The 22591-nt window shown below is 35.6% G+C and overlaps 2 protein-coding genes across 6 annotated transcripts in view; one reads left to right on the top strand and one right to left on the bottom strand.

Moving 5' to 3' along the window:
• Positions 1-22591, bottom strand: part of LOC149792085 (major facilitator superfamily domain-containing protein 6-like) — a 40568-nt gene that overhangs the window by 68 nt on the left and 17909 nt on the right. For 2 of the 5 annotated variants that reach the window (XR_016423476.1, XR_016423478.1), the window contains exon 3: positions 18034-18431. Coding sequence is in view for 2 of the 5 variants with exons in the window: in XM_089970595.1 (XP_089826721.1) it covers positions 4928-5003; positions 10063-10847 (861 nt within the window). In the remaining 3 variants the exon portion in view is untranslated. Of the gene's footprint in view, positions 1-4890; positions 5004-6726; positions 6867-10062; positions 10910-17371; positions 17494-18033; positions 18432-22591 lie in introns of those variants that run through there. The other 3 variants (XM_089970595.1, XR_016423477.1, XM_089970594.1) reach the window with 3 other exon arrangements.
• Positions 440-1146, top strand: LOC149792086 (uncharacterized). Its single transcript, XM_089969329.1, has one exon. It carries the CDS (start codon positions 455-457, stop codon positions 1136-1138), a length of 684 nt encoding a protein of 227 aa, XP_089825455.1. The 5' UTR covers positions 440-454; the 3' UTR covers positions 1139-1146.

Raw genomic sequence — 22591 nt, 5'->3', positions numbered from 1 at the left:
TGGAAAAAGAAAAGAAACAATGAAATAAAAATCTGACTCCAGCAATAGTAGATAAAATTTATATAAACAATTTATTTTTTTGTTAAAGTGATTGATCAGATTCGGAAATGGAGCAAAATGCACATTTATTACGTTTGGAAGACATGTATATGAAATCTGAAGCAGGAAATGAAATTGAAAGTGTGACAACTGAGATTGATGATAACAATGATGAAATAAGATCAAGGGATTCAAGTCCCTATGGTAAACTGGAGAGTAATTTAGAAAAACAAATGACAAGTTTAGCAACAGAAGTTAAAGATACAGTACTCACCCTAGCAGACCACATGAAATCTACATTTGAAGATTTGAAAATAGAAATGAAAATTCCAGAACTAGAGAAATAGAAAACCCCAGCCTACAAAGAAACAGTGAAATCAAAAGTAGTAGAGAACACACACCTACTCATGAGATAATGGGAAACAATAAACAGGCTAGGATTAAACCTCAGCTATATGACGGTCAGACTGACATAGATGAATACTTAACTCAGTTCAATATTATTGCAGAACTTAATGACTGGGATTATCATTCAAAGTCATTGTATTTAGCTAGCAGTCTCACTGGTACTGCTCGCTCTATGCTTAATGAAATTGAACCAGAACAAAGGAAAGATTACTACAATCTGGTAAAAGTATTAAAATCCAGATTTGGAACTCTAAATAAAGCTGAAATATACAGGACTCAACTTAAATCTAGAGTTCGAGAAAAGGGAGAGTCAATTTCTGAATTAGCGCAAAACATCAAGAAACTGACCAGACAGGCATATCCTGATGCAACTGGTGAAATCATTGAAATTTTAGCCCTGGACTACTTTATTGATGCCTTGCTGGACTCTGAAACCAGATTAAGACTAAGAGAATGTGGTCCTAAAACACTAAACGAGGCTGAAACAATAGCTGTTAAAATGGAAGCTCACAAACTAGCTGATAAACAGAGACAGAAAAATGTGAACTCCCTGTCTGAAATAGAAACTGTACCTAATGAGGGCAAGCTAGATAAAATTGTACAAAGGCTAGAACATTTGTCTGAAACAGTAGAAAAATTGCAGTCAGAAACAGAAAAAAAGAATACAAAAACTGGAACAAAAAACAAGTAGATAGGAATGACAATGTCAGAAGAAATGTTGGCCAAAGAGATTACAATGGAAAATGGTTTCAAAACTTTTCACACAGTACTAACAGAAAACAAATTCTTGAACAAAGAGATAGAAATCAAAATCAAAAGTACAAGCCAAACCATAGTTTTAGAAACAAATGGGATAATACTGACAGACAGACCAGAGGTCAGGGAAACAGAAATGGGTCAAGCTTGGGGACCGAAGCGCGACTGTAAAGGAAGAAAGGTCCAAATTGATCAAACTAAACAATCTAGGGACTGATACAGGATATTTTGTAAATGTTAAAATAAATGGAAATTGCATTTCTTTGTTGTGTGACACTGGAGCAAATGTTACGATTCTAAGTAGTAAAGTAGTAAAATCTTGGTCAGAAAACTCACAACCGGAGGTGACTCCAGTCAAAAGTATGCTTTTAACTGTAACGGGAGAAAGCCAACCTTTTGATGGTAAAGCAGAGGTAAAAATTATGTTAGGGACTCATACTTTCACACATGAAGTATTGTTAGCAGACATACAACAAGATGGCATACTTGGTATTGACTTTTTAAAGAAACACCAGTGTGACCTTATTATTAGTAAAGGTTATTTAAATGTAAAAGGAGAAAAAGTACCATGCTATATGAAATCAGATGAAAAGAAAACTGTGTGCTGTAGAATTGTTTTAACTGAAAATGTGATATTACCTGAATCTGAAGTAATTGTAAATGGCAGACCAATTGACCTGTATGATAAGGATGCCATGGGCTTAACTGAACCATTCTCAAAATTTGTGGAGAAAACTGGTCTACTAGTAGCAAAAGTTTTAGTACATCTTAAAAATGGATACATTCCTCTCAGAATAGCAAATTTTGGAGAAAAACCAGTTGAACTGTACAAAAATACTGTTACTGCAGAATTACAACCAGTTCAAGTTGTACACAGTACACCTGCTGGTGCAATAAACCAAAAAGGGGGTAGTGTTCAACAATTACCAGACCATTTAGCTGATATGTTTGTAAGGTCTTCTAAAAATCTGGATAAAGAACAAACGGAACAGTTAAAACAATTTTTGATGAAACATCAGAGTATCTTTTCTGCATCCTCAAGTGATGTAGGTCATTCAACCTTGATAAAACATCAAATTGATACAAGAGATGAAAAACCTGTTAAAAAGTATCCTTACAGAATACCACTTGCTAAAAGACAAGTTGCAGAGAACGAAATTAAAAAGATGGCGGAAGATGGAATTATAGAAAAATGTCCACAAAGCCCTTGGAATACTCCCATTGTAATGGTGACTAAATCTGATGGTTCTGTAAGGTTCTGTTGTGATTTTCGAGGATTGAATGATGTTACTGTCAAAGATTCTCAACCATTGCCTAGAATAGATGATAGTTTAGATGCTTTAGCAGGATCAAAATGGTGGTCTTGTCTGGATATGAAATCAGGCTATTGGCAAGTAGAAATTGATGAAAAAGATAGACATAAAACTGCCTTCTCCATACCAGGAGGGGAACAATGGCAATGGCGCAGATTAGCATTTGGACTCTGCAATGCACCTGCGACTTTCACTCGTCTTGTCCAGATGGCATTTTCAGGTCTCTTGTGGAAAATGGTCATTTTGTACCTTGATGATATAATCTGCTATTCAAAAACCTTCGAAGAACGCTTCACCAATTTGGAGGTAGTTTTTCAAAGACTGAAAAACGCTAACTTGAAACTGAATCCAAAGAAATGTAACTTGTTTCAAAAAGAGGTCACATTTTTAGGTCATACTATAAGTGAAGCTGGTGTGGGCACAAGTACAGATAAAATCACAGCAGTAAGAGACTGGCCAACCCCTAAAAATGTAAAAGAAGCTAGAAGCTTCATTTCTTTGGCAAGTTACTACAGATCATATGTGTATCAGTTTGCTACTTTGGCCAAACCTATTCATGAATTGTCTGAAAAGGGTAGAAAATTTGTATGGACTGAGAAATGTGAGCAGTCCTTCAAGGATATAAAATATGCACTGATAAATGCACCTATCTTGGCATTCCCTACTGAAAATGATATATTTATTTTAGATTGTGATGCCTCAAATGTGGCTCAAGGAGCAGTACTCTCCCAAATCCAAAATGGAAAAGAAAAAGTAATTAGCTATTTTAGTAAATATTTCTCAAAAACTGAAAGAAAATATTGTGTCACAAGGCGAGAACTTCTTGCAGTGGTAAATGCGGTCAAACATTTTCATCACTATTTTTATGGAAAGAAGTTCACAGTGAGGACTGATCATGGTAGTCTGAAATGGCTGATAAATTTTAAAATGGTAGAAGGTCAATTAGCTAGGTGGTTGACTTTTCTGGCTACCTACGATTTTGAGATTATACACAGAGCTGGCAGATTGCACTCCAATGCGGATGCATTATCAAGACGTCCATGTGTCAAAATGAACTGTACCTATTGTGAAAGAGTTGAAAATTATGCTGAAAGTGAATCAGAGAAAGAATTGGTAGCTTGTATTTCTAAGCTCCCAAGTCAAATAGGTTCCATGTCTATTCCATACCAGGTAAACTCAAAGAACAAAGAGATAAATAAAGAGTCATATAAAAGTGATATTTTCATATCACTAATCACAATATTTTTACTATGCATAGTCCCTGTAGAAACAATATCTATTATTTGCTTCATTCTAACTGTGTGTTCTGTGGTCATTGGATACTCTTATAATGACAATACCCTAGTGAGAAATCTGTCAGAGATTCCACATGGTGAAAAACCACGAGTGTTGAGTGAAAACTGTAATCACTTGAAGTGTATATGTGATAAACTCTGTTATGTTACAAAAGAGGTTAGGAAGAAACTCCCATCTCCTGACAGTAGTATAAGTACAGAGAGAAATATTACTTATCAGTCAAAAGATAATATGGACAACTTTGATATGTCCAAATTACCCCATTTACAAAATGATGATACAGTTCTGAAAGTGGTGAAGGGGATGGTGACAAGCAAAAAGAAATATGAATGGTCAGATATTTCACATTACTGTCCTGAAATAAAATACTACTGGAAACAGGTTGATTCCTTTGTAGTAGAAAATGATATCTTGTATAGGAAATGGGAAAGTGATGATGGAATGACAGTCACCATGCAAATTGTTGTTCCTGAATGTTTAAAAGGATGTATACTTACACAGTTACATAACAGTATCACAGCTGCACATTTAGGAGTTGCAAAGACTCTACAAAAAGTGCGACAGAGATTCTTTTGGTATGGGCTGAATAAAGATGTTGAAAATTGGTGCAAGAAATGTGATGTGTGTGCCAGTAGAAAATCTTCTCTTAGGAAACCAAAAGCACCCATGAAAACCTACAATGTACGTGCTCCTATGGAAAGAGTGGCTATTGACTTTATAGGTCCACTTCCTAGGACCAAACAGGGAAATAAATACATAATGGTCATAGGTGACTATTTTACCAAATGGACAGAGGCATACCCAGTAGAAAAGGCTGATGCTAAAACTACAGCAAAAGAACTGATTGATAATTTTATCACAAGATTTGGAATACCTCTTCTTATTCACACAGATCAAGGAACATATTTTGAGTCAGAACTTTTCAAAGAGATCTGTACAATATTAGGAATTGAGAAAACACGAACTTCTATTGCCAGACCCCAAAGTGATGGCATGATAGAGAGAGCTAACAGAACCATTTATAACATGCTTTCAGCATTTGTGTCCTCACATCAAGATAACTGGGATGAAATCTTACCTTTGGTCATGATGGCGTACAGTCAGCAGTTCATGAATCAACTGGAATAACTCCCAGCATGATGACATTTGGTAGAGAAATAGTTCTTCCCATTGACATGGTAATCGGAAAACCTGAAATAAATGAGAATGATAATGAACAAAAATACAAAACAGAGTATGCAAATAATCTTGAATCTAAAATTAAGAAAGTACACGAGTTTGCAAGAAAAAGAATGAATTTGTCTAGCAAATGTATGAAAAGAAACTATGACACAAAGATAAATTTTAATAAGTATAAAGAAGGTGATGCTGTTTGGTATTACAATCCAATCAGAAAAATCGGGTTAAGCCAAAAATTACCAAGACCCTGGAAAGGTCCTTATCAAATCCTGAATAAAATTAATGATGTATTGTATAGAATAAAAGGAGGGCCCAAACAAAAACCGAAAGTGGTCCACCATGACAAATTAAGGCTATATGAAGGTGTGAACTTACCTCACTGGTTTACCAAACTATTATAATAATAATAATAAAAAAAAAAAATTATATATATATAAAAAAAAAAAAAAAAAAAAAATTATCTGAATTGTTTCAAAAAAAATGATTTGGAGAAGATTAATTGAAACTGATTTATGAATTAATGATTGAGGTATAATGTTTCCCATAAAGAGAACATTGCTTTGAAAATGATGACATGAAAACAGATATTGTAATGAAAATGAATCAGATACTTGAGTCGGGAGAAACTGATGAATGGCAACAGTTGAAAACATGAAAACTGGTTCCTGTCTTGAAGTTCTTCCTGAACTGTGCAGTGTGGACATTCATCAAGAATTTCTCCTCTAAAAGTGACATTCAAAACTTATCGGAAGGACAGCAATGGATTCATGGATTGTGTAACTTCAAGTGGATACAAGTGATTGAAGAACTATGAACTTCTGGAATCAGTGTAACTTTACATAGAATTGTTATTTATTAAGATATAATATTGGCAGTAATTATTACAGAATGATTATATTGATGTGTTATTGAGATTTTTCATGTAGGTAAGCATGAAATATTGTATCTATAATATATGTAAAGCATATATTGAATGATTTCAGTATAAGCATAAAACGTGTCCCTAAAAATGTATATAAATACATTTCATACTATTGTTGGTATAGGTATTTCATAAAAAAAAAAAAAAATTTTTTTACATGTGTAGAATATACTGTAAGTGACAATATGCAATATATAATTGTGTATTTTGTTTTATGAACATTAATTTCCCATTTGTTATAATGCACACTGAAGATAAAGGTGCATGTCATCCAAACTAGTGAAACTTGTGCTAAAATTCCAAGTTCTTTTAACTTATAGCATTTGAAACCAATGTTTGGATATGTCAGAGAGAGAGAGAGAGAGAGAGAGAGAGATTATTGACATGCACAAGGCACAGAATATTCAACAGTGTTTTCACCTATTGTATTTTGTTTGTTTAATGTTAAGCTGTAAAATATTGTGTAATGTAATATATAAATTAAACATCATTAGACTTAAAACCAGAATTAACTGATACTGAAAGAAATCTTGTAATTGTTTACAAAATGAACTTGGGTAACGTGTATTTCGGCCTTAACTCACTCTATTTCCAAAAACTTGCTTTCTTGTGATCGCTGAATTGGGGACCAATTCTTAGAAGGTGGGGGTAGTGCTATGCCGCTACTTCATGTACCTTCGAATCCGCTATTTTACCCAGAACACGTTCTTGTGGTCGAGCGTAGCCATTTTGAGATGTCCCCTCGTACATAACAATGCTCGTTACCCGTTCGCGTATTTTGTACAACAATACAAGATTTTAAAATTAAATTACCTGCACAACATTCGAAGATGAGAATAATATATTCGGGCAGGTTTGTCATGACTGATTATATTGTCTAATACTAGGTTAAATTCGAAGGATTAAAACACCGAGTTGTGTGTATTACTGTCGTGCGGTCATGTTCCGTCAGCATGGTCGATTTCGATTGGCCGATCGATTGCAATACCCACCAATCAATGCTTTAGAAATCCTACCCGTCATTAAATATTCATTTATGCAAATATGCAAATGACTTTGTTGAAACGATGGTTTTCATTGGACATTGTGGTTTATAGAAAATAACATTGACGTTGAGACTTGTGCTGCTGGAAATTTAGTATTATGTTATCAGACCGGTTGTGTATATACTTGAACCGTTACTAATAATGCATTGTACGTTTCATTTCAGCGCTGGTAATTACATTTTATTTTGTTTATTGTTACAATTTTTTAAGTTCTATTTGAAATTAGACCGCCATTGGTGGCGTTATCAATTTTTGTGGATTGGTTGAATTGCAAGGTTATTTCGCTAGTAGTTTTATTTTTATTATTATTATGATTTATTATTATTATTATTATTATTATTATAACCGTATCTATGAATTCTTTGTACGTTTATATTTTTTAATAGACACGTTTTTAAATTAGAACTGAAATTAAACGAAACAGTACGCCTCATACCCATTTATGACCGTTATCAGTTTTCGTGTTTTAGTAATAAGATCGCATTATTTTGTCTACACGGCAGTACTCGTATTAGTATGTATACTGACAGCGTTACTAAGAAATAATTTACATTTTATTTGGGTACTGGCAATTACATTTCTTTCCGATTAAAACACTTCTAAGTTTATTACCCTTATTAATTTTCGAGGACTGGTAAAAAAAAAAATCTTTAAAAAACCCACAGGGGCTCGTATCGTTGTTTACAATGGACCTGTCATGCATGTGCTATATTGTAGTTATTATATAGTACATTAGTCCGAGTTTCCTCTGACCCTTGCCTCCCCATTTTAGATATTTCGACAACATAAATATCGTATAAGTACATGTATGACAGGTCAGTTGTAAGTAACGATACGAGCCCCTGTGGAAAAACCAATATGTTGTGGCCTAGCTTCCGACGATACTGGTTCTGTGGTATCTCGATATTTTTTACCTTTTCGGTATTTATTTTATCTATTGCACCACATATTATGTACTTATATGTACCACATGACCATAGGTTACTAGTTCTAAATCACCAGTTTATTTTGGGAAAATGTCAGGATTGCTGACACGTACACTATTTGATAAATAAACCCATGAATACTACTGTTTCAAAATAATATCCTTAACCTATGTTTTCAGATAGAATCAATATCTTCTTAAAATTTCTATCACTTTAACAAAATGTGTAGCCAGTTTGTTGTCTGATAATGTTATAGAAGAGTTAGATCATATGATTACTGTGATGGTCAATGACTAGGAAATCGAATCTTTGTTAGCAAATAAGAATCAAAATGTGAAGAATGTTAATGTCGTTTTTTTGGTGGCTTTTGCATTTAACAGGTGTTGACTTGAAAGTTGCATTATACACAATTTATTACTTTTCATTGGAACACCGGTTGTTGTTCAAACAGTCTTAGGTTGATATTTACTTTCATCCTCATATTGATTGTTCATTCTCAGCAACAATCACAGAGCAACTCTAGTCATTGTGGGTGGTTATTTACAAATGCATTTCTTTAATTCTTTCTTATAAGTTTCTCTTGCTGTAGGGCACAGGTGGCATAATGAGTACCATAGAAGTAGCATCCATTTTTCAAATTGATTACACTTTGTGCAACACAATGATACATTAAATTTCCAACATTAATACAAGTATATGCCATTATCAGATTATATTTTTTGTTGCTGGTCTTACTGCAATATCAGAGTAACTCCCCTTTCACAACTAGGACTTTACATAACGTCTGTTTATTGTTTGTTTCCCACAGCCATCTGATTTATAGTGGAAAATAAATTCATTTTAATACAAATGACAACAACAGACTTAAATTATATCTTGAGGGTCATTGTTTTTATTAACTTACTTGCTGATTGCAGACTTTATGACCTGAAATATCATAGCACTCATGTATAGTAGACAACAGAAAATCAAAACAAAAGGAAACAAATAATTCGAATTTTAATCATTTTAAATCAAAAACTGAATTGACTGAGTCTCATAAATTTTGTGACATAACTACACAAGTTTTAAGACCCTTTTTGGTCTACTTAAATGATAAATATACATTATACAGCTTCATCACTCAAATGTATGTTACCGTAGTAGTTGTAAAGACTTTGCTGGGTCTATATACTGGTCCATATCTTCCCATATCCTATACGTACCAAAATCCATCCAAAAATCTCCTAAAACAGACGTTTTACAACCTTTATGGTAATCATATTGATATTTTACAGTCAGCTGATCATTAACATCAGAAGTCTGTTCAGCGGATGCATTAAGTTGAATGATAACTTTGTCAGTGCATATCCATATCTGGTGACAATAACAATCAGTACAGTTCGAGTTTTACGAATAACATGTCCATATCAACGTACATTTGCCTGTATATTACAGTATGTGTTTTAGATTTTTAACATAGCTTTAAAACAATTTAAGTCATATCACTATAATGTCTGCAGTGGCAGCTTAATATTTGGACTTTATTACGGTCCATTCCCAGTAGTTATTGTAAATATATTATCATTATTTTGCAATGACATTATCACCACTAAGTTCCTGACTCACTCAAAGACATATTTCTCTCTTTTGTAACCTACTTTGTACAAGTTTAATCAATTGTGACAATAATTGGTATGGAATGGAGTGTTCCGTCTAAGGATTAGAAAGTATTTATATGGAACAAAGATTTGATAAGGCAGAGTTTCCTTTGGAAAGGTGTCTGTTTCCATAGCTCCATGTGACTTTTGAAATATGTATATGTAGCTTATAAATACGTAAATATATAAGTAAATAACCTACCATTTGAGGTGAAATATCATTAAATGAATCGGTAAACCACTTAAGAAAACTGCAAGGTAATAGACCTCACTCTTGTATAAAAATAAACCGCATTGCGTAATTTTTGAAAGATTTTCTGTCGAATTTATGAGTGTCTGCTACACAAGCTTCCTTGTAAAGTAATTTTAACTCCTCTAACCTCCCAAAATAAGTACAGTAAATTATTGCTAATGTATGCTATAAGTATGTTTATATGTTAACTTTGGGGTTTTTTATTATTGGGGGTGGGTGGGTGCAGACGCTCTTGTGATTGCCCTAAGACACATACTTTATTTTTAGTCAATTCTATTACTTACAATAAACCCAGGGACAATGATCCATACGCACGCTGGTATCCGTACTTATCAATCCCTTCGTCTCCTAATTCTCCAACGATGGCTGAATCTGCAAGGGGTTCACATGGTGCTTGCAGAAATTCCCCAACAAGGACCAGCACAAGAATAGTAATATATACACGGTTCACGTCATCTTGGTCAAACATCCAGCCTCTGTCCTGCTGTAAACTCTCAGCTGGCGTCACATCTGGGCGAAGCCGAAGTACACGCGCAAGATAGGATCCTGAGTGTGGTGGAGAAGGGGTGGTTATTTGAGCTGAATCATTAGCACGCACACTGTTGTTGCCTAGCAACTCGTTCACAAGGGGACAGTTTATGTCTGTCTTTGATGGTGGTGGAACGAATCCCACGGACGTGTATGAAACTAGCCATACAAATGTACTACCTATTAATATAACCCTACTTATTCTGAATCGGTCAGCTAAGAAACCCCCTAAGGGTCCACTAAAGAATCTTACCAGAGGGCGCACACCGGAAATGATCCCAATTTCTTTGGGGCTGAAACCAAGTTGTTGGTAATAAACAGAAAAGAAAGGAAACATAGCTCCAACGGCACCAAGGAAGAAGAAAAAGAAACATTTAAATTTGATAAGGGATGGCTCGATCCTAAAATATTTCTTATCTATCCAACAAAACGTGGTACTTTGTTTCTTAGTTAGTTGGTCCTTTTCCTTTGCCTCAGTCTTTAAGTTTGATTCAGTTGAAAGACCTTTTTCTTCGTGAACCGTTAATTCTATATCCATCATTAATATGTTTGAAGTCCGTACGCTTTGAACAGGGCAATGTCTTCAGTCAAGTGTCCTTTGGCCTGGAAGATAGAATACATCAGCACTGAAGGACTTAAAAGAACACAACACACATATACATCAGCTTTCTTTAAGTTAAGAACCGTTTTTAGTTAGTAACACGTTTGTATAATCTCATACGATAACACAATTTTGGAAATGTTCAATTGAACAAAAAAGTGGTTTCACTGCTCGTGTGTCGCTGAATGTAATTGTCAAAGACATTACAAGTAATGATATATTTATAAACCAAACGTTGTGTGTAGTTTTGGCTTATAATGATTCTTATTTTCATTAATGCAAGCGAAATCGGTTGCAAGTTCTCACAAGACTAGAAATACATCTGACATGCATACAATACATATAATAATATATTTGCGGTTTATATGTATTTTAGTACATTTGTGTAACGTTTTCAAAGTTATGTTTCTTTTTTATCGCGTGTTTTTAGCTTATGGATTACATTGTAAGTAATGTAATTGCACAATAGAAGGCATGATCCATACAGTGCTAACACTATACAGTAAGAGAAGAAGAAGAAAACCAATAAGAGTAAAAACATGTTTTAGCGAATCCCCAAAGTGATATTCTCATTTAGTCTGTTAAAAATAGGTATGCTTTTTTTTTACAAAGCCGAAAGGATACAAATACAACTATTAAAATGTCCGTCGCATGTGAGCTTTTAACTGTCTCAGTCACAAGCCTGTTCATAGTTTGACTTCTCAGTCAGGAGTCCATTTGCAGTTTACCGTCTGAATCAGGAGTCCATTAGCAATTTACTGTCTCAGTCATGAGCCCATTAGCACCGTATCAATCAGGAGTCCATTAGCAGCTGACAGTCTCGTTCAGAGGACCATTAACTGTTTAACATCTCTTTCAGGGGTCCGATGTTTGTTTTTTGTATCATTCATGAGTTCATTAGCACTTTCCTGAATCAGTAGTCCATTTGCAGTTTAATATCTCTTTCAGGAGTCCATTAGCAGTTTAACGTCTTATTTAGGAGTTTATTTATAGATTACCGTCTCACTCAGGAGTCCATCCGCAGTGTATCATCTCTTCTGAGTATATTAGAAGTTTACCGTCACAGTCATGAGCCCATTAGTAGATTACAGTCTCAGTCATAAGTCCGTTTGCTGTTTACCATCTCTTTCAGGAGTCTATTAGCAGTTTACCGTCTCATTCAAGTCTGTTTGCAGTTTACTGTCTCAGTCAGGAGTCCATTAGCAACGTATGGTCTCAGCCATTAGTCCATCAGCAGTTCACGATCTCGTTCAGGAGTTCATTAGCATTTACCGTCTCAGTCGGGAGTCCATTTGCTAAGAATTTACTCTCATTCTCAAATCATACTTCATGAATAATTGGTGGGGAAAATGAAGACAACGACAAGTACAATGCATGCTATAACAAAAACTACTACTACTACTACTACTATTACTACTACTACTACTACTAATAATAATAATTATAATAATAATAACAATAATAGTAATATTAAACAGGAGAAAGTATTTGTATTATTGTGACAATTGTTATCATCATAATCATTAATATTTTTTTTTATTATCATTATTATTATTATTATTGTTGTTGTTGTTGATTAGCAGATGTAATACAGATATGTGATGGAAAAGTACAATAGAGTGAAAAAGAAAAAATAATCATTCAAATTATGCTGTATACAAGAATTGCGAACCAAATCAAAACATTTCCGAAAAGTAATTTTTAACCACAAGTGTTGTTAAAGCAGTGTTTCCTAATTGCACCTTGTTAAAAGGAATGATTATATTGCGTAGTCACGATACTGTTGAAACATAAAAACTGAAATTAGACTCTAATTAGAATATACTCAGTTTATAGACTGTGAAACTATGTTAATACGTGGGGCAATTAATACGCATTATTTCACCTATGTTCAATTTTATTTGGTCAAGAGACGACGAAGATCTTTGGAAACCAGATGTTGTTCTAGCTATTGATGTTGTTGTTGATACAGAATCTAGGTTTTTCAATAATGATTAGCAAAAGAAATCCGCTGCTTATGCTCAAACCAAATTATATGATTTTGTTAAATTTTGTTTGTTATATTATATACATTTATAGTAGATACATTAAATTGTTGGTATTAACATTCCATAGAATCGTTTACGTTAATTTGACTTTTAACATTTTTAAAAGAATATATTTAGTTTTACCATTAGCATCACCCTAGGATCCTTTAAAAAAAAGTTGATTTCACATCTCGTCTAAGAAGAGATAATGTATTAGAAAGTCTCTCTGTGTCAAATTGAATCTTATTTCGAAATAAGTTTGCACAAACAGTCGAATGAATATAGATTGGAAAAGCCAAAATGATTTTATTTTCATAAATTAACCTCTAATGCGCATCTGATATAACGGATTAGAACGGATTAGAAGTGATTCGAAGAGATTAGAACGGATAGATTAATAGTTACATCTACATCTTATCGGTAAAGAATTCTATTCATAGTAAGATTTTCTTCACAATTTGTATGCATTGTTAAAAGAAATACTTACACAGATCGATATTGTTACTTGTAATTTCCACTACTTCTTGAGTGATCTATTTTTTAACAGGCAGTTCGCCTGTATGTACGTTAACCCTACAAGCCGCGTGGCTACGAAAATGGACTTTATCAATATTAGTTGGGACACATTTTATTGAATTATGTCGTGTTTATACGCTTTGGCTGAGCAAATCTCAGCTAAATGAGATGATGTTCCATGAGCCAAAACAGAGAGAGAGAGAGAGAGAAAGAGAGAGAATTACACATATACACCGAACAAAACAGACAGTACTATACCTAGAGTCTAAAGGAGAATGATTGATAACTCTAGGCAGAATTAATATTTAATACAAATAATAATATCATACTGGTTAGAGAATTTTTAATTCTTACTCTACGGAGATCCGAAGCCAGGTCCGCAGGTAAACTGCACCCATGGCCTTGCCTGCACGCACCAGATCATATTCCATCCCGACTAAGCACACATGATCAAAAAGTACTGCTAATGAGTTGGTCTTATATGCACTCGTGCGTAGCAGACACTCGCATTGCGACCTAGTAATTATTTCTCATCTATATATTGGTAAAATTTCTTTCAAGTAGCCCCCTGGCGAAAGGTCTAACCTAATTACTCTAACCTTACTTTACATTCACAATGAAGAACAATATCATACAATGGAACTGTCGAGGACTTAAAACCAACTACAATTATATTATTTTGCTTTTAAATGAACATGATCTTGCAATATTATGCTTGAAAGAAACATTCATGAAAGATACAGACGACATCACATTTAAAATTACTCCCTTTTTAACACCTACTCTAAAAATGTTGACAAGGCCTCAGGAGGAGTTTCTGTTGTTGTGAGCAAATAGGGCCTCTCATAGCGTCATCCCTTTAGACACAAATTTACAAGTCATTGTTGTAAGCGTCACACTACATCAAGTGATCACCTTTTGTTCCATTTATATATCACAAAACACCAAACTACTACCGAACGAATTAGACGATCTTGTTCAGCAACTGCCCGCTCCTTTGTTCTACTCGAGGATTTTAATGCCCATAACATTTTATGGGGATCAGATAACACACGTGACGGAGGCCTAAAAGTAGAAGACTTCATTTCTAGACATGATTTGTGTCTATATAACACCAGATCTCCGACGTATTTACACCCAGGAACGGGTACATACACGTACATCGATTTGACAATTTTTCTCCTTCGTTGCTTTTAAACTATGATTGGAAGGTCACAAATGACCTTCACCGTATTGATCGCTTTCCAGTCTCCCTTAAGAATGTTTACTGTACAAATGATAAAGCAATTCCACAATGGAATTTAAAAAAGGCCGTCTGTGCCTTGTTTGAAACCCTTGTCAAACTAGGCTTAATAAGGATACAGTTTTAAACGTTAATGACCCTATTCAGCAGTTTACTTCTATTTTAATCGAGATTGCAGAAGAATACATCTCCAAGTCCTCACCTAACTCTAAAACAACCCAACAATGTTGGTTAAGTAAAGAATGTAAAGAGGCCATTAGACAACGCCGAGAAGCACTGGGAAAATTTAATAATCGTCCGACGCCCGAAAATTTAAATAAGTACCGTATTATCCGGGCTAAAGCTCGCCGCACCAGCATAGAAAGAAAAAAAAAAAAAAACAGAGTGTCATGGAAAAATACGTTTCCTCTTCAAACTTTTGTTCCTCTATTAATAAGGTATCTGACATAATCCGCAAAATAAATGAAACGAGGAACCAATTCTTGCCGACATTTCAAGTTAAACAATAAAAATGTCAACTCCAAGCATGATATAGCAAATATATTTATAGTTTCTCTAAAAAGTCCTCATCGTCTAATTATTCAGAAACCTTACGAAGATTAAAAAGTCAAAAAGAAGAGGCGCGGTTGAAATTCACATCTAATTACTCAGAACGTTACAGTCAACCGTTTTTATGATTGAAACTACCAGAAGCTTTGAACAAGACCCATGATACATCCGCTGGGCCTGACGAAATGCATTAACAGTTTGTGAAACACCTACCAGAATCATCACTAGCAGCTCTTCTGGAAATCTTCAATGATTTATGGATTTCTGGTAATGTACCAAACGTTTGGAAAGAAGCAACAGTATTACTAATTCCTAAACCAGGTAAAGATAGTACAGATCCTACCAATTATCGGCTCCTTGTACTGACAAGCTGTGTGTACAAAACAAATGGACGAATGATCAGTTCTTGGCTTGTATGGTACTTGGAAACAAACAATTTAATATCTCCTTTTCAAAGTGGGTTTCCATATGGCTGTAGTTCCAATAATCTCCTGGTAAGACTGATAACATTTATTCGCGACGCTTTTATTAAAAAAGGAACATTTAGTAGCGGTTTTCTTTGATTTAGAAAAGGCATATGACACGACATGGATGATGAATGACCCGCACGATCTGGGTCAAAAAGGTTGTCTGTCATTTTTTATATCAAACTTTCTCTCAAACAGGGAATTCATGGTACGAGTGGGCTCTACCCTGTTAGATTTGCACGAGCGATAGATGGGTGTGCGCTAGGGCAGTATTTTATCTGTAACGTTTTTCAACATCAAGATTAATAGCATCGCCAGGTGCTTGGCTCCCGGTGTGGATTGTTACGTTGATGATTTCTTTATATGTTATCGATCAGAGCACATGCATACAATTGAAAGACAAGTACAATAAAATATAAACAAGATTCAAAAGACACCGTGACGAGACAAACTCATGCTGGACGGAACACCTATACCAGTTGTTCAGGAAACAAAGTTTCTAGGTATTATCTTTGTCAGAAAACTGACCTTCATTCAACACATAAAGAACTTGAAAGCTAAATTCTGAAAATCTCTAGATCTACTTAAAGTAGTAGAGCACACTGACTTGGGTACTGATAGAAAAATATTCCTCATTTTATATAGAACGTTTATTCGTTTAAAATTTGACTATGATTGCATTGTGTATGGTCATAATTGAAGATGCTTGACCAGATTCATCAAGGGATTCGCTCTGTGAGCAGTTAGGACATACTCATGTGAAAGCCTTCTCGATGAAGTGAACGAGCCACCTTTATTACATCGTAGAGAAATGCCTGTCAAACAGCATGCCCTCAAGTTTAGATCAAACCCTCTGAACCCTGCTTTTTTGGCTGTTTTCAATCCAAATAGAAAACATTGCACATAAAAATCCAAGTGCCATGCATACCTTTGGCATCTGAATATCAGCCAGCCTTGACATTATAAAAATTGATCTTGTTAAAATTCAGAAAACATGCAGTCCGAAACACCTTCATGGCTACTCGAGCAACCAAACATACATTTTACGCTTCCCGATGGAAAAAAATCTGAGACTAACTGTTCTGTCTTCCATAACTCTTATCACGAACTCCTTGCCGAATTTAATAACTACATATACAAGAATTTACAATTTTGGATCAAAGGATGAGGAAAAGGCTGCTGCAGCCTTCGTTAGTGGAAAACATACAACAAAAGTTTGCTTACTATATGGTTCATCGAATTTTTTAGCCGAAATCAGAGCAATAGACTTTGCTCTACAATATATCGAAAGCAAATGTATTTTAAACTGCATCATCTTATCCGATTCACTATCAGTACTTCAGTCACTACATCTAAATCTTCGTTGATACACGCCATTTACATTGCCCGTTGATCGGGAAGCTTTCTATATTATCCTAACTATCACATCGTTTTGCTTTTAACTGCTTGATTTTATTATCGCTGGTCGATAAGAAACCTTTTATCAACTGTTGTTAATGTTACGTATAACCTTTTATATAGCGCCAAATAGCCTAACAGTGCTGGTGCGCCGTAAAACTTCAATAAATCAACCAATATTTCAAGCCAACCATGATTCAAACACACACATACAGAGACACACACACGTATATATATATATTGCTATGCCGCTACTTCATGTACCTTCGAATCCGCTGATTTTACCCAGAACACGTTCTTGTAGTCGAGCGTAGCCATTTTGAGATGTCCCCTCGTACATAACAATGCTGTTACCCGTTCGCGTATTTTGTACAACAATACAAGATTTTAAAATTAAATTAACTGCACAACATTCGAAGATGAGAATAATATATTCGGGCAGGTTTGTCATGACTGATTATATTGTCTAATACTAGGTTAAATTCGAAGGATTAAAACACCGAGTTGTGTGTATTACAGTCGTGCGGTCATGTTCCGTCAGCATGGTCGATTTGGATTGGCCGATCGATTGCAATACCCACCAATCAATGCTTTGTTTACCAGAATGCTTACACGTGCCAAACTTGTATATAAACAGCGTCCTTGTCCCAAGTCGGTGACAGATACGGGTAGAAAGATAAGGTAGTAGACGGATAGAAGAAAAGGGCTGGTTAAGATCTAGAACTAAGATTAAGTCAAGAAAAATGAGAGAGGTAATTCTTGCAGAAGGAAAATTTAATGTATGTAATTTTGAAGAACAATTTGGAACTTAGACTTTAAACTACAAGTTCCCAAAAGCAGACGAATTTGGAAACCCAAATTCAGATTACGAAATTCAAAACCTTATTGCCCACATGTTTAACACTGAAGCTTAGTTTTTAGTAAATTAGATTGTTTTTTAGCTAATCGAAATATATCCATTACAGTTGTATCTACTGGTATAATTCTGAAAGTAAAAGTTGAATCTGTAAACTGGTAAAAAGGGCGTAGTTCTGTTTTACAGATGAGAATGTTGGAATAAATCTGTCCTGGACTTTTAATCTTTCTTTATTGTTGTTTTATCTCTATTGCTAAAGTCAGACGAACCCTTGTAACTTCAAGGTCTGAAAAAGAAAGCTAAAATCCCTGAGTAATTTTCCAGACCCATGAGGTTACAGATTTGGTTGTCAGAAGTGGGATCATAATGATCTAATCAAAGAAAAGAGAATAACACCTTAACACAATTCTTAAATTTTATTAATAAAATTTTATCTTCTCTCTTGAAAATCTGGTAGAGATGATCATTCTGGAAAAAGAAAAGAAACAATGAAATAAAAATCTGACTCCAGCAATAGTAGATAAAATTTATATAAACAATTTATTTTTTTTAAAAGTGATTGATCAGATTTGGAAATGGAGCAAAATGCACATTTATTACGTTTGGAAGACATGTATATGAAATCTGAAGCAGGAAATGAAATTGAAAGTGTGACAACTGAGATTGATGATAACAGTGATGAAATAAGATCAAGGGATTCAAGTCCCTATGGTAAACTGGAGAGTAATTTAGAAAAACAAATGACAAGTTTAGCAACAGAAGTTAAAGATACAGTACTCACCCTAGCAGACCACATGAAATCTACATTTGAAGATTTCGAGTCAAAATTGCATCATCTACATCAAAAGTTACATTTGATTGAAAATAGAAATGAAAATTCCAGAACTAGAGAAATAGAAAACCCCAGCCTACAAAGAAACAGTGGAATCAAAAGTAGTAGAGAACACACACCTACTCATGAGATAATGGGAAACAATAAACAGGCTAGGATTAAACCTCAGCTATATGACGGTCAGACTGACATAGATGAATACTTAACTCAGTTCAATATTATTGCAGAACTTAATGACTGGGATTATCATTCAAAGTCATTGTATTTAGCTAGCAGTCTCACTGGTACTGCTCGCTCTATGCTTAATGAAATTGAACCAGAACAAAGGAAAGATTACTACAATCTGGTAAAAGTATTAAAATCCAGATTTGGAACTCTAAATAAAGCTGAAATATACAGGAATCAACTTAAATCTAGAGTTCGAGAAAAGGGAGAGTCAATTTCTGAATTAGCGCAAAACATCAAGAAACTGACCAGACAGGCATATCCTGATGCAACTGGTGAAATCATTGAAATTTTAGCCCTGGACTACTTTATTGATGCCTTGCTGGACTCTGAAACCAGATTAAGACTAAGAGAATGTGGTCCTAAAACACTAAACGAGGCTGAAACAATAGCTGTTAAAATGGAAGCTCACAAACTAGCTGATAAACAGAGACAGAAAAATGTGAACTCCCTGTCTGAAATAGAAACTGTACCTAATGAGGGCAAGCTAGATAAAATTGTACAAAGGCTAGAACATTTGTCTGAAACAGTAGAAAAATTGCAGTCAGAAACAGAAAAAAAGAATACAAAAACTGGAACAAAAAACAAGTAGATAGGAATGACAATGTCAGAAGAAATGTTGGCCAAAGAGATTACAATGGAAAATGGTTTCAAAACTTTTCACACAGTACTAACAGAAAACAAATTCTTGAACAAAGAGATAGAAATCAAAATCAAAAGTACAAGCCAAACCATAGTTTTAGAAACAAATGGGATAATACTGACAGACAGACCAGAGGTCAGGGAAACAGAAATGGGTCAAGCTTGGGGACCGAAGCGCGACTGTAAAGGAAGAAAGGTCCAAATTGATCAAACTAAACAATCTAGGGACTGATACAGGATATTTTGTAAATGTTAAAATAAATGGAAATTGCATTTCTTTGTTGTGTGACACTGGAGCAAATGTTACGATTCTAAGTAGTAAAGTAGTAAAATCTTGGTCAGAAAACTCACAACCAGAGGTGACTCCAGTCAAAAGTATGCTTTTAACTGTAACGGGAGAAAGCCAACCTTTTGATGGTAAAGCAGAGGTAAAAATTATGTTAGGGACTCATACTTAGCAGCAGGGGGGGCGAATCCGACATTTTGTCCAAACGTCATTTGGCTTAATTAGTACTTTCTGCACTCAGCGGATCCGGTGTCGTCAGCGCCTGGTAAAAAAAAAACGACGTCGTCGTCGAGGGGATCGTCCGGACGTCATTTGGTTTAATTAACACCTTCTGCGCGCCGATCCCCAGCGTCGTCAACGTCCGGTAAGCACATCGACGACCGCGTCGATGTCATCGCCCCCCCTGCTGCTATGATTTAACCGAATATTTGGTCAAGTCCGATACGATATCGTGTCCGAGGATCATGTAAATTTATCGTTACAAATCCATGTGGGGTCGACTGAGCATGACTAAAAAAGTTTCGAAAAACATTAAAGTCCATGTCACCGCCGCACCATGTCTGCCAAATATTTCGTAGCGTGTGTGTATCAACGCCGTTGAATACAGCAAGAATATTACAGTTGTCTCTGATTACTTTTGGAATCTGAGTATACCGTTGAGTGACATATATCACGTCAGTGTTTTTATGCCTGCCTCTGGAAAATATCCTAGCTGGGTTTTTTTGATTGTCTAACATAACATCATCGTACACGACTAGATTGTTAACGTCGCCATCAATATCATCGATACCTGGTGCATCATTGATATCTGTAATAAACTCGATGACATTTTTTTTTAGCGATCGCTGATGCATTCTCGTTGAAATCTTTCAACACCTCGTAGCATCGTTGATCATCTACGCTAGGAGCAACCAAATACAACTTATCCCACTTCATCCATCTCATTATTAAATTAAGTAACAATTGCGTCTTGCCGGATCCAGATGGTCCGATGATAATCATCCAGATCGAGTTTGGTAACGCTGCAACATGCTTAACTGGTTCTCTTGTTTTAGTCGCTGAAAAGTCAATTATATTCATGTCTCTATACATAAATTATGGATCTATATTGTGTAAAGTGTAGAGTGCGTACTGGCACAAATGATATGACAACCGTTACAACAAGAAATAACACATCGGCGCTTACTGGCAAGTGTGCACAATGCGGTACAAAGAAATTTAGATTTATTTCTATTAAACCCGGAGATGTTTTAAAAAAAAGCGAGGAGGTGATATTGCAGCCAAGTTATCAAAACTCCCCGGAACCCCGTGGGCAAAGTATCCAGGAGAAAAGCACCTTCCAGGACATAACTACTGTGGCCCCGGAACACGATTAGATATCAGACTCGATGATCAAAATCAGCCCAAACCCGGTGAGTATCCAATAAACGCTATCGATAAGGCGTGTCATGCTCATGATGTTGCTTACTACAAAAGTAGCGATCTGCAACAGCGTCATATCGCGGACGTAAAATTAATTCACGCGTTAAATGCTATTCCTGATAAATCCTTCAAAGAAAAATTGGCCTCATGGTTAGTAAAATCGGCTAAGAAAGGTAAATTAATGGTGGGCGCTGGTAATTAATAACAACATGGAATCCATCTATTATTCTCCGAGAGGATACTGGAAGGGGAAGGCCGCAATTGGTAAGCTTGCAAGCGCTGCAAAAGTAACAAAGGCCACTGCGGCTAATTGGTTATCCAAACAGGCTATATGGCAAATTTATCTACCACCGCCTAAACAAATCAACTTCTCGCGCTTTGATGTCAGCGTACCTAATGAAGTTCATCAGGCTGATATACTATTTTTGCCGCATGACAACGGTTACAAATACGCGCTAACCGTAGTTGATGTTGCGAGTCGATACAAACAAGCGGAGCCGTTAAAAACAAAGTCAGCAACTGAAGTAGCCGCTGCGTTTGAAAGAATTTATCAAAGAGGTCCTCTGCGCTGGCCAAATCTATTACAAGTTGATCCTGGTAGTGAATTTCGCGGCGCTGTTTTATCAACGCTGAAACATCATAGCGTCGCGGTACGACGAGGTCATACTGCGCTACATCGTGATCAGGCAATTGTTGAACGATTCAATCGGACTCTTGCTGAACGGTTATTTGGATATCAATACGCGAAGGAATTCATCCAAGAAAAACGATCTCGTGAATGGGTCAAAAGGTTGCCAGGCGTAATTGCAGCGTTAAATAACGAGATTACCCGAGCAATCAACATGAAGCCCAGCGACGCGATTAAATACGAGTATATACCCGGAAGATCAAAAATAGATAGCGTTTCCAAGCCGATTCTCGGCGATGTTACCGTGAGATATCTATATGAACCAGGAGAGCTTGAAGGCGGTAAAAAAAGAGCTACTGATCCTATCTGGAGTGTTACCACACATAACATATCAACGATAACACGATCAACTAATAGACCACCGATCTATAGACTGGATTCAACTGCCCCACAGCGGGGGTTTACACGCGAGCAACTACAAGTGATACCTGACGATACTCAATTACCCCCGCGTGGTCTTAACTAGCGCCGTTGCGTCTATTGCACTCAAGACAAGTCAACCTCACATTGGTTTTGACATGACCGAGACTGTT

Source organism: Sinohyriopsis cumingii, chromosome 9, assembly GCF_028554795.1.
Source record: "Sinohyriopsis cumingii isolate HCF-2022 chromosome 9, ASM2855479v2, whole genome shotgun sequence".
Classification (NCBI taxonomy): domain Eukaryota; kingdom Metazoa; phylum Mollusca; class Bivalvia; order Unionida; family Unionidae; genus Sinohyriopsis; species Sinohyriopsis cumingii.
Note: the sequence above shows the minus strand (reverse complement) of the source record. Positions and strands in the feature narration are given on the sequence as shown.

Coding starts and splice junctions, on each gene's coding strand:
- LOC149792086 (XM_089969329.1), top strand. CDS start 455: ATGGGAAACAATAAACAGGCTAGGATTAAACCTCAGCTATATGACGGT.